At 43.8% G+C, this 15,775-nt stretch overlaps 1 protein-coding gene and 1 pseudogene across 1 annotated transcript; one reads left to right on the top strand and one right to left on the bottom strand.

Annotated features, from left to right (window-relative positions):
* Nucleotides 1-5,674: 5,674 nt before the first annotated feature.
* LOC148359067 (uncharacterized) lies at nt 5,675-15,397 on the bottom strand. The gene is made up of 3 exons (XM_088344031.1): nt 15,063-15,397; nt 13,626-13,793; nt 5,675-5,722 (listed from the first exon to the last, which is right to left on the bottom strand). Exons 1-3 carry the CDS (start codon nt 15,180-15,182, stop codon nt 5,690-5,692), a joined length of 321 nt encoding a protein of 106 aa, XP_088200157.1. The 5' UTR covers nt 15,183-15,397; the 3' UTR covers nt 5,675-5,689.
* LOC148359068 (U2 spliceosomal RNA) lies at nt 14,744-14,833 on the top strand (annotated as a pseudogene).
* Nucleotides 15,398-15,775: the final 378 nt, after the last annotated feature.

Here is a 15,775-nt window from a genome sequence, read left to right as displayed (position 1 = left end):
ATAAAACATCCATCCATCCATCATCTACACCGCTTATCTTCAGTAAGGTTGTGGGGGTGCTGGAGCCCATCCCAGCTGTTTTCAGGCAGTGGGCAGGGGACACGCCGAACTGGTTGGGAGACAGTCGGAGGGCACACAGGGACGGACAACTCACTCGTTCATTCACACCTAGGGACAATTTGGACCGGCCAATTGACCCAACATGCATGTTTTTGGAATGTGGGAGAAGCCTAAGTGCCCGGAGGAAACCCACGCAACCCACGGGGAGAACATGCAAATTCCACACAGGAAGGTTAAGTCACACATAAGTCACATTTATTTATATATCCCTTAATCACAAAAAATGTCTCAAAGGACTGCACAGGATTACAATTACAAAATTACACAATTACCTGATCTTAAACCAGGTTCAATCTCATGACCTCAGAACTGTGCCGCACACGCGCTAACCGCTGCCCCGCCATGCTGCCCAAAATTAAATATGTTTAACAAAATAAATGTTACCACTGCTAGAACCAAGAACAAGTCCAGTAGCATTTCTTTCCTCTGTCTAACAGCAAAATAGCTACACCCAGGTATTGCGGAGGTTTGTATTCGAGACTGTATCGCTATATAAACATGAATATTTTGTTTGTTTGTTTGTTTGTACATGATTCAATTGTTTGTTTGTACATGATTCAAATTGAATCTTTTCTTCCGGCGCCGTCACGAATGGCAGCCACTCCAGCAGCTCCCGTGTTATTTTCGATTGTTCTCGATTGTTCTCAGCTCGGGGATGCTGCTGGAAATGTGAATTTCCCTTCGGGGATGAACAAAGTATCTATCTATCTATCTATCTATATACAAAAAATGTAATCAACATTTTTTTCTCCTCCTGGCCCATTCAAAAAATGTTTAAGCCAATGCGACCCGTGACTCAAAAAGTTTGCCCACCCCTGCTCTATACAAACATGTTGCCTACTAATCGCCTTCTTGCCGGTGACATAGAGGAACGTAGCACATTGTACTCGTTTGTCCTCCTCTGCGATACAAGACACAAAAAAAATTGAAGAAATATTTCCAGCTCTGCCCGTTGTCAGCAAGATTGCCGTGCAAACTCAGATTCGGTGGAGGTTGATAAAGCGCCATCGCATAACCATACACAGATGGTGATCAGCAGGAACTAAAACGAGTACAGAGGGAGCTCAGAGTCCAGCTCCGGGAAGCGAAGCAGCAGTACAGGAGGAAGTTGGATAAAAAGCTGCAGAACAACAGCATGTAGGAGGTGTGGGAAGAGATGAAGACCATCACCGGCTGCAGCACCAAGTGGGGTGTGGCCGTGGACGTAGATGTGGGGAGGGTTAACCAGTTAAACAACTTTTTTAACAGGTTTGACCACCCCAACTCGTCCTCACCCCTGGACACCAGCATGGAGGAGGACATCCTGAGGAGGCTGCAAATCAGCAAGGCAGCTGGTCCAGATGGAATATCCCCCTGACTGCTGAAGGCCTGTGCGTTGGAGCTGGGGGAACCTCTACAGCGCATCTTCAACCTGAGCCTGGAACAGGGGAGGGTCTCCCAGCTCTGGAAAACATCCTGCGTCATCCCAATCCCGACTTCAGGCCGGTCACCCTGACATCACATGTGATGACAACCATGGAGCGGTTGCTGCTGCACCACCTGAGGCCACAGGTCCGCCAAGCCATCGACCCTCTGCAATTTGCCTATCAGGAGAAGGTGGTAGTGGAGGATGCTATAATCTACATGCTACACCGATCCCTCTCTCACCTGGACAGGGGCAAGGGGGCTGTGAAGATTATATTTTTTAACTTCTCCAGTGCCTTCAACACCATACAGCCTCTGCTACTTAGCGGTAAACTGACAGATATGGGAGTAAGCTCCCACCTAGTAGCATGGATTACCGACTACCTGGCAAGCAGACCCCAGTATGTGAAACATGGGGGCTGTACATCGGACACGGTGGTTAGCAGCACAGGATCGCCGCAGGGGACCGTGCTCTCTCCGTTCCTATTCACCCTGTATACGTTGGACTTTCAGTACAACTCTGAGTCCTGCCACGTGCAGAAGTTTGTTGATGACACTGCTATCGTGGGATGTATCAGAAGTGGGCAGGAGGAGAACAGGAAATTGATTCAGGACTTATTCCAATGGAGCGACACTAACCACCTGCACCTGAACACTACCAAGACCAGGGAGATGGTGGTGGACTTCAGGAGAACTGGAACTCACCCGGTTCCTGTAACTATCAAAGGAGAATGTGTAGAATTTGTCTAGACCTACAAATACCTGGGTGTGCAGCTGGACCTTAAACTGGACTAGACTTCCAACACAGACGCTCTATGCAGGAAAGGTCAAAGCCGACTTTACTTCCTCAGAAGACTGGCATCCTTCAACATTTGCAAAAAGCTTCCACCAATTGTCTATGAGACTGTTGTGGCAAGCGCCCTATTCTATGCGGCAGCGTGTTGGGGCGGCAGCGCCAAGAAGGATGCCTCTCGTTTTAACAAACTGGTGAGGAAAGCGGGCTCTGTTGTGGGCACAGAGCTGGACAGCCTGACAAATGTAACTGAGGGACGGGCACTGAAAAAGCTGCGGTCAATCATGGACAATTCATCTCATCAACTACACAGCGTCATCTCCAAATGGAAGAGCAGCTTCAGCGACAGACTGCTGTCACAGTCTAGTTCCACGGACAGACCATGGAGATCATTTCTTCCTCATGCCATGAGGCTATTTAACCCCACCCGGGGGAGTAAACGCCCACATTGACATAAAGTACCTGTGGGTTAGTGCATCAAATAAGTTTGACAATGTTTTATTTACAGGTCCTGCCCCACATCAGGAAATATGGTTGTTCGCTGTTCAATAGAATCGGTGCTATTTCAAGGTCTCATTAAGCAAGACAGCTAGGTGCGGCAGTAGCACAGGAGGTAGAACACTCATTTTTGGATCAAGAGATCGCAGTTCGAATCCTGGCTCCTCTGTGTTACATGTTGAAGTGTCCTTGGGTAAGACACTGAACCCCTAATGCCCCAAATAAGCAGGTTGGCGCCTTGCATGGCTGCACGGCCGCTATTGGTGTGAGTGTGAATGGGTTAATGTAAAGCACATTGTAAAGCGCTTTGGGAAGTCTTAATTGAAAAGCGCTATATAAATGCAGATCATTTCATTAAACCACACCCCCACATTGCATATTACCCTATTTTAATTACAGTGTGTATTTTATGTAGCACTATCTAAATACTCTATATCAACACGTTACGTTGGGTATTTATGTATTATATTCCTTTTACTTATTATTTTATTTTATTATTATTTTATTTTTTTAATTTACTGCTGTAAGTGTGAATTTCCCTACTACGATAAATAAAGTATCCATCTATCTACACTTCTTCTTATTCGAGTTTCATTTCTCACACCATGTAATTTAGTGATGAGGCGTACAACAAGTTTTCAGTCCGAGGATTCATTTCATACAAGATCTTAATAGGCATTACAGAACTTCCTTTGGTATTAAAAGCTACGGTTGCCTGTGAAATACATTCATGTAACTGTGCTGAATTCAATAATATTAGGGATGGTAAGATTAGCCGATTTGCGTCGATTTACTCTTGTGTGCATGGCAGAGCATCTACAAAAGAAGTCAGAGAGTACATCGGATCTCAGGCTAATGCATCGGTAAAAAAAAGAGATACACTCTTGTTTTTGTAAAATATATATCATATTTTTCTAAAGTACAGGGCATGTGTACAAAGTAACATTCAGCGGTGCATTGTGTGGAGGGGGCGGTGCACCCTGTACATAGTTCACAGCAGCAGCAGTACGCACGTGTGGCGGGAAGAATATGACAACAAGAGACCAAAAGGTAGGATAAAGGCAGAATGTTTTTATTTTTACAACGTAGTTCTTAGAGACTGCCTTAAGTCGTAATAATACTGCAATGCTCGTGAATGAAATAGAATAATGCATCCAACAATAATGCAATGAAAAGAACAAATCCAAAATAAGCACTTTTCAAGGCCATTTTTTTCAAGGACCTTCAAAAGGAAGAAATCCGGTGCTAAACAAAAGAACATATTTTCGGGGGTTGGCTTTGATGACTAAAATTCGCTATCGGGCTGATAGCACACATCTATCTATGATCCACAATCTTTTTGTGTCAATGGGCTGCCGTAAACTGACAAGAATTATAAAAAAATAACAAAATAGTCAAAGTGGTATTATGAGATGTCAAAATTCAATCAGGGTTCTATTCAGCAGGACGTTGCATTCAATCCTTTAAACTTAAGAGACTGTGGCTGCGTCCCATTCTTCTCACTTTCCCTCACTATTTGCTCTAGTTACTCGGTTTTGCGCGTGCACGTGCAAATGGGATGTGTCCCAATACTCTCCAGACCGAGGGAGAAGTGCCCTTCAACCCACAACAAAAACAGTTCAGATGGAGGGAGGTCAGGAGCTGACTTGGAACGAAGTGACTTCCCAGAAGACTTTGCGAATTCTCAATATGAAATGAAATGATCTGAAATGATCTGCATTTCTATAGCGCTTTTCAAGTCAATGACTTCCCAAAGCGCTTTACATTGTGCTTCACATTTCCCAATAGCGGCCGTGATCTGTGCAGCCATGTAAGGCGCTAACCTGCTTATTGGGGGTAATTTGGGGTTCAATGTCTTACCCAAGGACACTTCGACATGTAACACGGACAAGCCGGGATTCGAACTGGGATCCCTTAATCCTAAAACGATCGCTCTACCTCCTGAGCTACTGCCGCCCCAAATATCCCAATATCAACAAACATGGCTGAATAGGAACCGCACAAATGTAAATCCTTTTCCACAATTACGCATGTATTTGAAAAGAAATATATTGGGATATCTAAGTTAGACATAAATGCAATAGAAAATTTTACTTGCGCGTTAAAACATGAACATTGCAAAATCTCTACTTTGCACAGTGCACAAAGCTACCGAGGGAGCCACAAAAAATCTTCACACACTAAACCGTAGAGTAGGATAACTGTGCAGAAAATCACGGTTCATCCTATCCCTTTTTTATCTTAAAGGAGTCGTGCCTTTACGTCTCCATAGCCAGTCGCTAAAGCAGCATTGTCACAACGTTCTGGCTATATGCGCTTGTTTACTGCACACAATTTCGGGTGTCCTGTTTTATTTACAATATGGTTCTTTCATGTGAGATCAAAATACATTAGTTTTCATCATGCATCATGAGTAATGTCTCCTTATTTCACGTGGAAATACAGATGAAACAAATAACTATCACATAGTCCACCGTCTTCTCTGTCAACACATATTAAATAAACTATCTTCACAAAATGTGGTCCAAATGTGGAGAAAATTCTAAAGCATACATGATGCTGGCCAATAGAAGGCTCTTACAGCCATAACAATAACATGTCAGTTTGTGTATCCACTATCAAATAATTATCCAGAACACATTCTATAATTTCCGTCTCACATCAAGTTGCATCGGCCTATGGTGAGCAACTTGTGTCAAATGTGGTCATTAAGGCTAATGTTTCAGAGACTGTGGAGCAAACAAAAGCCCTGGTCAAATTCAGGGCAGAAAATGATGAGCAGTTAAAGAAAAAGTTCACCACAAAACAACTGTGGGAGTGAGTAGCCTAACCTGCAGTTTTGCAATCTCATTGTGACAATGCATTAACCCACTCTCATGTCATAGGGCAGCTGTCGAAGCAATCGGCCTGGAGGGGAGAATCACAGGACAACATGCAGCAAAAAACATGTGAAAAATGAAATACGAGGCAATGCAAAATTAAATTTGTTCTACATCATCCTATCCCGTGAGCTGTTGTTATCTATATCCTGTTTCAAATACATCCACAATGTATTACAGTGTCATGTTACTCTGAGTGTTGTAATTGCAGAACCTAAAAATGCCCAAAATTGGATCAGGCACTTGTAATGGAGAACAGACGGCATTAAACTCGCATTATTATAAGCCATGGATGCAGTTCTCAGTGGTAGGCCATCCGTTGATCCACCAGTATTGGTGGCGTCATTCACCCCACCTGAACCCACAGAACCAACAATGGTAAGTTGAGAGGAGCAGGAACTGAACCCACCGGTAAAGTTTTCTTTATGTACAGCACCCTATACACAGTGGTTTTTGTACAATACACGAGCATTAAGTAATTCTTATTTTTTCCACCCAACCTAAAGGCTAATGTTGAACGTCCCGTGGAAAACCGGGCACATCGTCTGCATCTTCCACTCCGACACAAAACCCCAAATTACCCAGAAAAAAAGGAAGCACGATACACTCCTTGACTTATTGAAAGAGGAGTCTGCTAGAGTGCAGAAAAGGCACGAGGAAACCGAGGCCAAAACTGAGCGGTTCCTGATCCTTTTTGGGAAGCTCGTGGACCAATTGCCGCAACAGTGACATCGCCGCAAGTTTCCCTTTGTTTTAAAAAAGGGAAAATATTTGATTTTATTAAGAACTCAATGAAGTTCCAGTTTGTGTTTTCCAGTTTAATGGAAGTATTGGTATATTTTTGTTACATTTTGTGACACATTATTTATTTACTATTATGTATTTCGGCCCAATGTGAGTTTGTTTTTATGAAAGTAAATTGTTTTTTACCCAGAGGGATTTGTAGTTGTTTTCTCTCCAACAATCACACAGTTCACACACAGTATGTCACATCATTATGAAATAAACCACAAAGGTGTTACTCAAAATAAAGACGTTTGGTGAATAGTGGTTGTACTTAGAGGAACAATATACCAAATAGACTTGACGCACATGTCAAGTATGAATATTAACTTGTGTATAACTCAGGACAAATAGTGACTGCGGCAGTAATATCTAATAGTGATCCAAAATAAAAGAGGAAGAAACTTTTTTCAAGTTGACCTAACTACATAATGCGGGGCTTGCGCTTTGTTACATCAGTGAGGCGAGTCGATCTCTTCAGGCATTTCCAGCGGTTTCATTGGGGTCAGGAAGTTCTGGAATTGGCAGCTGCATGTCCATATTGTCCTCTGATACATCCTGATCTGGGTCTTGGATGTCCCCGTTGTCTATGCAAACATCCATCCATCCATCCATCGTCTTCCGCTTATCCGAGGTCGGCTCGCGGGGGCAGCAGCGTTAAAAGGGAAGCCCAGACGTCCCTATCCCCAGCCACCTCCTCCAGCTCATCCGACGGGACCCCGAGGCGTTCCCAAGCCAGCCGAGAGACATAGTCTCTCCAACGTGTCCTGGGCCGCCCCCGGGGCCTCCTGCCGGTGGGACATGCCCGGACCACCTCCCGAGGGAGGCGTCCAGGAGGCATCCTTATTAGATGCCCGAGCCACCTCAACTGGCTCCTCTCAACGCGGAGGAGCAGTGGCTCTACACAGAGTCCCTCCCGGATGACTGAGCTTCTCACCTTATCTCTAAGGGAGAACCCAGCCACCCTGCGGAGGAAACTCATTTCGGCCACTTGTATCCGGGATCGAGTTCTTTCGGTCATGACCCAAAGTTCATGACCATAGGTGAGGGTAGGAACGTAGATCGACCGGTAGATCGAGAGCTTTGCCTTTCGGCTCAGCTCCCTCTTCACCACGACAGACCGGTACAGGGTCCGAATGACGGCAGACGCTGCACCGACCCGTCTGTCGATCTCCCGTTCCATCCTACCCTCACTCGTGAACAAGACCCCAAGATACTTGAACTCCTCCACTTGGGGCAAGACCTCCTCCCCGACCCGGAGGGAGCACACCACCCTTTTCAGACTGAGAACCATGGCCTCAGACTTGGAGGTGCTGATCCCCATCCCGGCCGCTTCACACTCGGCTGCGAATCGCTCCAGCGAGAGCTGAAGATCACGGCCTGAGGAAGCCAACAGCACCACGTCATCTGCAAAAAGCAGTGACGCAATGCTGAGGCTCCCAAACCGGACTCCATCCCCGCCAAGGCTGCGCCTAGAAATTCTGTCCATAAAAGTTATGAACAGAATCGGTGACAAAGGGCAGCCCTGGCGGAGCTCAACCCTCACCGGGAACGAATCCGACTTACTGCCGGCAATGCGGACCAGACTCTGGCACCGGGCATACAGGGACTGCACAGCCCGGATAAGACTGTGCGGTACCCCATACTCCCGAAGCACCCCCCACAGGGCCTCCCGAGGAACACGGTCGAATGCCTTCTCCAAGTCCACAAAACACATGTAGACCGGACAGGCAAACTCCCATGCACCCTCAAAGACCCTGAAGAGTGTATAGAGCTGGTCCAGTGTTCCACGGCCAGGACGAAAACCACACTGTTCCTCCTGAATCCGAGATTCGACTTCCTGGCGGACCCTCTTCTCCAGTACCCCTGAATAGACCTTACCAGGGAGGCTGAGAAGTGTGATTCCCCTGTAGTTGGAACACACTCTCCGGTCCCCCTTCTTAAAGACGGGAACCACCACCCCAGTCTGCCAGTCCAGAGGCACTGTCCCCGATGTCCACGCGATGTTGCAGAGGCGCGTCAACCATGACACGCCCACAACATCCAGAGCCTTAATGAAGTCTGGGCGGATCTCATCGACCCCCGGGGCCCTGCCACAGAGGAGTTTTTTGACAACCTCGGTGACTTCAACCCCAGTGATACGAGAGCCCAACCCAGAGTCCTCAGGCTCTGCTTCCCCAGAGGAAGACGTGCCGGTGGGATTGAGGAGGTCTTCGAAGTACTCCGCCCACCGATTCACAACGTCCCGGGTCGAGGTCAGCAGCGCCCCATCGGCACTATACACAGTGTCGATGGCACACCGCTTCCCCCCCTAAGACGTCGGATGGTGGACCAGAATTTCCTCGAAGCCGTTCGGAAGTCGGCTTCCATGGCCTCGCCAAACTCCTCCCATGCCCGAGTTTTTGCCTCGGCAACCGCCAAAGCCGCATTCCGCTAGGCCAGCCGATACCTGCCAGCTGCTTCCAGAGTCCCACAGGCCAGGAAGGCCCGATAAGACTCCTCCTTCAGCTTGACGGCATCCCTCACCGCCGGTGACCACCAACGGGTCTGAGGGTTGCCGCCGCGGCAGGCACCGACTACCTTACGGCCACAGCTCCGATCAGCCGCCTCGACAATGGAGGCGCGGAACATGGTCCACTCGGACTCAATGTCCCCCGCCTCCCTCGGGACATGGGCGAAGTTCTGCCGGAGGTGTGAATTGAAACTTCTTCTGACAGGAGATTCTGCCAGCCGTTCCCAACAGGCCCTCACAACACGCTTGGGTCTGCCGGGTCGGGCCGGCATCTTCCCCCACCATCGAAGCCAACTCACCACCAGCTGGTGATCAGTTGACAGCTCCGCCCCTCTCTTCACCCGAGTGTCCAGAACATGCGGCCGCAGGTCCGACGAAACGATGACAAAGTCGATCATCGAACTACGGCCTAGGGTGTCCTGGTGCCAAGTGCACATATGGACACCCTTATGTCTGAACATGGTGTTCATTATGGACAGACCGTGACGAGCACAGAAGTCCAATAACGAAACACCACTCAGGTTCAGGTCAGGGGGGCCGTTCTTCTCAATCACGCCCCTCCAGGTCTCACTGTCATTGCCCACGTGAGCGTTGAAGTCTCCCAGCAGTACGAGGGAGTCCCCAGGGGGCGCGCTCTCAAGCACACCCTCTAAGGACCCCAAGAAGGGTGAGTACTCCGAAATGCTATTTGGTGCATAAGCACAAATAACAGTCAGGAACCGCCCCCCCCCACCCGAAGGCGGAGGGAGGCTACCCTCTCGTCTACCGCGGTGAAGCCCAACGTACAGGCGCCGAGCCGTGGAGCAATTAATATGCCCACACCGGCTCTGCGCCTCTCACCACGGGCAACTCCAGAGTGGAAGAGCTATGCAAACATTATGTAGGAAACAGGATGCAAATGTTGGTCTGACTTCCTGAGCCTGAAACATGGCTTTGGGCAATTTCTTCCATTATAACTGTGCAACCCGGGGGAAAAGACCCGTGACACCACTATTTTTTTACCATTAAAATTATTTTTGAATCGATTCTTGACCATCTTTTATTATGTTGATGCGGCAGTGATCCCAACCTGAAGTGTGTTTTTTTTGAATGAATAAGGTTTTCCATATTTGAACAAAAAGACCACTTATTAAATTTTGGCACCCTATTTTCTGTTGAGATTTATTGTCTGTTAAGTCTGTATGAAACCACTTTGATGTCTCTTTACTATTAGGCTACACCAGGGGTCGGGAACCTATGGCTCTTTTCAAGAGTACATATGGCTTAGAGATAGAACAGAACCTTCTGCCAATGGTCGATATATTGTTATTAACAGAACCGTTTGACACTCTTGCAAACTGAGGGTTTACTGGACACAATTTTATCTACAGTTTACACCAACGGAGCCTGTTTTAACTGTAAATCACATCAATCATAAAAAATGTGAACACCCAGAAGCTCTTGCAAAAGCACTTTGAGGAATTTCATTAATTTGAGCACAAATTTTAGTTATATTTCATTTTTTAAATATTTTGAATTCGTATTGTTTTGACAGAATATATTTTTATGTAGAGCAAAGTATTTTAAATTATTAAATGTTTAAGTTTGTTCATTTTGAAATAATATTCCTGTCTGTATTAAATACAAATTTATGTTAAAAGCACAGCTTTTTGGGGAAAAGCACATTTCATTTATATTTTCTAATTTAAAATTAGTATTGTTTTGACCGGAGATATTTTCATGGAGAAAAAAGTATTTTAAGTTATTTCACTTTTAAGTTTGTTAATTATTGAATAATATACCTGTTGTTTTTTTTTAATATTTATGTTGAACAAAAAAAAACAAAAACATCAAGTTTGAGTGTATTCAATAAATGTTTATCCTGTTCGGCCCGCAATAAATGTTTATCCTGTTCGGCCTGTGTGGTTTGAGTTTTGGCACTCTGTGCAATTGAGTTCGACACCACTTGCTCTAAAGTAACTGCGGGAGGGAGAGCATTTTTAATTGGTGTATTTATTTGGGACACGGGCTCTGACATTAATTTTATTTCATAGATTTTACCAAATTACCAAATGTCACACAGTGATATAAAATGGGCTGAACAATAAGCTTTCGTCCAGAGAGCGGGTTTAAGGGTTTTGTTGAATTTTGTCTCAAAATTTGGCAAAAAAAGAATTTAGCACCCCGACTTGTGTCGTTCGAAAACTAAACATGTCTACAAGCTGGCTCTTAGGAGTGAACGAACGGAAGTGGCTCTCTACTAATCAACAGCTAGTTCCCTTACACGCATTTTTCTCGCATGATTGGTCAATATGCACGTTTTGGGGATTCTGTGTTGACTTCAAATTTGTTCAGAATAAAAAAAAAAAAGGTTCAATTTATTTTTTTATTTATCTTTATTTGTAGATATAGAAATATTTTCATTATATTTCCTGTGTTTTTCAAGGCAATGTCTTTATGTAAGAATGTAAAGTTTAGTCTTTTTCTTTGTTTATCTTTTTCCTTTTGTTATTGTGCTTTCTTTTTCCATATTTGTATTTTTTCCTTTATTTTCCCTCCTTTTCAAATCATTATGTGTATAATGTTACATAAAAAATGGTTATGTAGGCATTTAACTAACAAAAACAACCTAAAGAGCTGTTTGGGACCCGAAAGCTGACTTTTAGTGAGCCGAGCTGAGCTAGGAAAAAACGTTTTTTCTCACTTCTATCTCTTCCAGAACTCATGTCAAAGAGGCCATTAGGCTGTTTTGCAATTGCTCTGAAAATGTTACATTTTTTGACACACAACTTATTCTTAAAGTAACAAACACAACCTCTGACAAAAAGTATAGAATCATCAGTCTTGGACAAGTACTCACTCTGACATTTTATTCTATAGAACAAACTCAGATAAAATGCATAAAAAAAGTTCAATTCCTTGGCATTCAGAAACACTAAAAGAAAGGAATAAAAAATAATTGCAGTGGTCAGTAAATACTACTTTATAAACCAAGCACAGGGGAAAATATAGAATCATTCCATTGTGAGGAAAAAAAATATGGAATCATTAAAAAGTAGACAAAGAAACAACAATGAAATAGTATTTGGTAGGACCACCTATGGCTTTTATGGCAGCTTGCAGCCTCAGAAGACTTGATTAGTGACAAAAAGTATTTTTCATCAAATTTGGTGCCAATTCTCTTTGATTACAGTTGCCAGCTCATCACTGCAGGTCGGAGCCAGGCTGTGTACAATTTTTTAAATTTCCTCCACAGGTTTTAAATTGGATTGTGATCTGGGCTATTTACAGGTCATGACATTTTTACCAGCTCAGTAGCCTAGATGGTAAGGCGCCCGCTTTGAGACTGGGAGGTCGGTGGTTCGCGCCCCGGCCGAGTCATTCCTAAGACTTAAAAAGTGGTCGGCGGCGCCCTCTGTTGGCTGCGGCTGCATCGGCTCGCTACAACGGGTCAGGTGCAATCGACATTTCGTTCTGTGTACATTGTTACACAGAATGACAATACAAGGAAATTATTATTATTATAATTATATTATTATTATTGAAAGAATGCTTTCACAGTTTTTGCTCTGTTGCGTAATGCATTGTCATCTTGGAAAATGGAGTTCATCATCCCTAAACATGTTTTTCAGTTAATGGAATAAGCTGTCCAAAATGCCAATGTGAACTTGTGCATTTTTTGCAGATTTGACCACAGCCATCTCCCTAGTGCCTTTGCCGGACATGCAGCCCCATATCATTAACGACTGTGGGAAGTTTGACGTTTTCTCAATGGAACGGCACCAAACACAAGGTCTAGCATTGTCACCTTTTCCTATGCAGACTCATGACTCATTACTGAAGAAAACCTTTATCCAGTCATCCACAGTCCATTATTCCCTCCCCTAGCCCATTGCAGTATTGTTATTTTGTGTTTAATCGTAAACGATGGTTTCCTTTTAGCTTTCCTATATGTTGCCCATTTCCTTTAGGCTTTTTGGACAGTTCTGTCACATACATCGATTCCAACTTCCTCCCATTTCCTCTTCATTTGTCTTGTGCATTTTCTATTTTCAAGAAAAATGGCCTTTAGTTGTTTGTCTTGACATCTACATGACTTCCTTGGCCTACCAGTACGCATGAGTTTAACAATCCTTTCCAAGCTGTTTGTACTCGGTCAAAATCTACGTCACAGCGGACTGTGAACAGCCCACATCTTTGGCAACCATACAAGTAAAGTTACTTTAAGAAGTTTGATGTCCCTATTTTCAACTCAAAATGCACTGATTCCAATTTTTTTTTCCTCAGAATTGAGTGATTACATTTTTTTTCCCGCACTTGCTCTATGAAAGTAACATTTACTGATAATTGCAATGTTTTTTATTAAGTTGTTTTAGTGTTTTTGAATGCCAATATGTTGCACATTGGAATGTTACAATTGTTTCATATTTGTGATCTGAGTTTTTTCTACAGAATAAAATGTCTGAGTGAGGGCTTGCCCAAGACTGGTGATTCCATACTTTTTCTAGGGGGGTGTAGTTACTTCACCTGGTCAGTAGTTACTTTTACTATAGACTAGTTCAGAATATTTTTAAACTAAAATGCAAAAAAAAAAAAAGATTGAAAATTAATAAATGTTAAAAAATGATTATAAATGTATCAAATTAGAACAACATACCTCCAGTGCACCCGTCATCACTACCCTCTGTTCTTCATGCAGAATTTGCATTTCTGTTAGCTGACTTAGCAGGTCCAAGCCAGCATGAGAAGCCTTCAGTAGTTGCTCTTCATTATGCTTCAGTTGTCCTTGAAGAAAGCGTAGTTCATCCATTTCTGTGACGGACATCTGGTGAGAAATAATAATAATAAATACATTTTGTATACATACATACATACATACATACACACACACACACACACATATATATACATTTTTTATTTTTTTATTTTTTTTTCAGCTCAGCTCCCTCTTCCCCACGACGGACCGGTACAGGGTCTGCATGACGGCAGATGCTGCACCGATCCGTCTGTCGATCAAAACAGCGCGCATCACATGGTTTGATAGCGATTATGAATACAGCATTTACTGTCACGCCAAAAGAAAAGGCGAATTTGTGAATGCGTCGGCAACAGATTAGTTTTTTTTTTTCACGTAAAAACGTTTTTTTTTTTTATGAGCAGGCTCTTGGAAGTGAACAAAAGGATCCAGCTCCTTACCAATCAATAGCTGGTTCCCTTCAAGACGTCTTTTTCCCTCCTTTATGATTGGTCAATACTGTATGCACTTGTGGGGGATTTTGTTGTTAACGTTAAATATTTCAGCTTTTTGGGAGATCTAAAAATATATTAATTGTTTTTCCTTTGTTGTTCAGTGTTAACGTGTTTTTATTTAAACATGTTTTTTTCCTGTTTCTTTTTTTACTTTTTTCCATTGAATTCATTAAACTTACTTTATATTGTTTACTGCTGATTATCATTGTATTCTTTTTCCTGTTTATTTGTCGCACTTCAAGTGTTGGATACACCTTTTGCTGGTGAGGTGCAATAAATATTACTAGGTTCTGCAACCCGCCCGCCACCCTACTGAGAATAAACGGTGCACATAATGGATGGATAGAGCTTCTTCTTACTTTTGCATGATTCGGAGAGTAAGTCGGTTACAAACTTACCTGGCAGGGGAGCCGACCGTGAGATTCTAGATGTGTCGGTACTCCAGAGATACCATGTGTGCCGCAATTAAGAAATACGCCAATCATGAGATTCTAGACATATCGGCAGTATCGTAGCCTATGAGGTTTTGATTTTTGCAATCCGGAGATGGAATTAGAGCTTGCTCTGTCCACACCACGCATCGGCCCGGTATTGCAGTACCTCCGGGAACGGTGCATTCGGACTGATCGGTGCATGGCTCTGTGGCTAGGACCTTGACTCGGCCTCTAGGCTTTGTAGCGTATTATGATTGGACCGATAACGGATATAGGACAAAAAAACCTTACAACCCCCCCTCCCATTACTTTTTTGAAGAAATAGTAACATGCACGACACCAATGACTAGATACGCACATAATATTCCAACGTCCGCTGTCAAGTAATAATATTACCAACAATTTCTTACCGTGGTTAGAGACAGGTAATATTCAAACAGTTCTCGTCGCAAATCAATTTTGCTTATTCTTCTTGCCCCTTCTTCTTCTTCGTGCCCCTTCTTCTTCTGTAATTTTTCCTTTTCTCTCATGTAGGTTTTAAATCGGGGCTTTGAGACTTCTTACGATTAAGGGCTATACAAATAAACATGAATTGACTTGGCTTGACATGCCACTTTTATTCCAGCGGATGCACATTTTTTAAAATTCAAAGTCCGGCATTGCGTCGCGAAGCAGCAATTCGTGCCCCTTCCTCTTCTTCGTGCCCCTTCCTCTTCTTCGTGCCCCTTCCTCTTCTTCGTGCCTCTTTTTCTTCTTCGTGCCCCTTTTTCTTCGTCGTGTCGCTTCTTCTTCGTCGTGTCCCTTCTTCTTCTTTGTGCCCCATCTTCTTCTTCTCCTCGCTGCCGCTCCTTTCTTTTTCGTAGCTGTCCTCCTGTTCTTCGTCTTTTAGCTGCCGCTGTTATGCCGAGATATGCATCCCCTGGCTACTATAACCACTTTTACCTCGTTTAATCTCACTTTTGAACATGTTTATTTTGCCCTTTTCTACTCAAATCGCTCGTATTAAAACTGTAATGCACTTTACCATTAAGTTTATTTCAGCATAATGAGCTTTATGGTAGATTGCATAACAGTTCTCAAAAGTGATCTATATACGGTGTGCATTACCGTTCGATTACATTCC

This window comes from Urocampus carinirostris, chromosome 9 (assembly GCF_059441175.1).
Source record: "Urocampus carinirostris isolate Australia breed hairy pipefish chromosome 9, RoL_Ucar_1.0, whole genome shotgun sequence".
NCBI lineage: Eukaryota > Metazoa > Chordata > Actinopteri > Syngnathiformes > Syngnathidae > Urocampus > Urocampus carinirostris.
The sequence above is the reverse complement of the archived record's forward strand: the minus strand, read 5'-3'. Positions and strand labels throughout refer to the sequence as shown.

Coding starts and splice junctions, on each gene's coding strand:
- LOC148359067 (XM_088344031.1), bottom strand. CDS start 15,182: ATGAGAGAAAAGGAAAAATTACAGAAGAAGAAGGGGCACGAAGAAGAA. Junction 13,794..15,062: donor ATTACCTGTCTCTAACCACG/GTAAGAAATTGT, acceptor ATTTCTCACCAG/ATGTCCGTCACAGAAATGGA. Junction 5,723..13,625: donor TGATGACGGGTGCACTGGAG/GTATGTTGTTCT, acceptor TCTCCCCTCCAG/GCCGATTGCTTCGACAGCTG.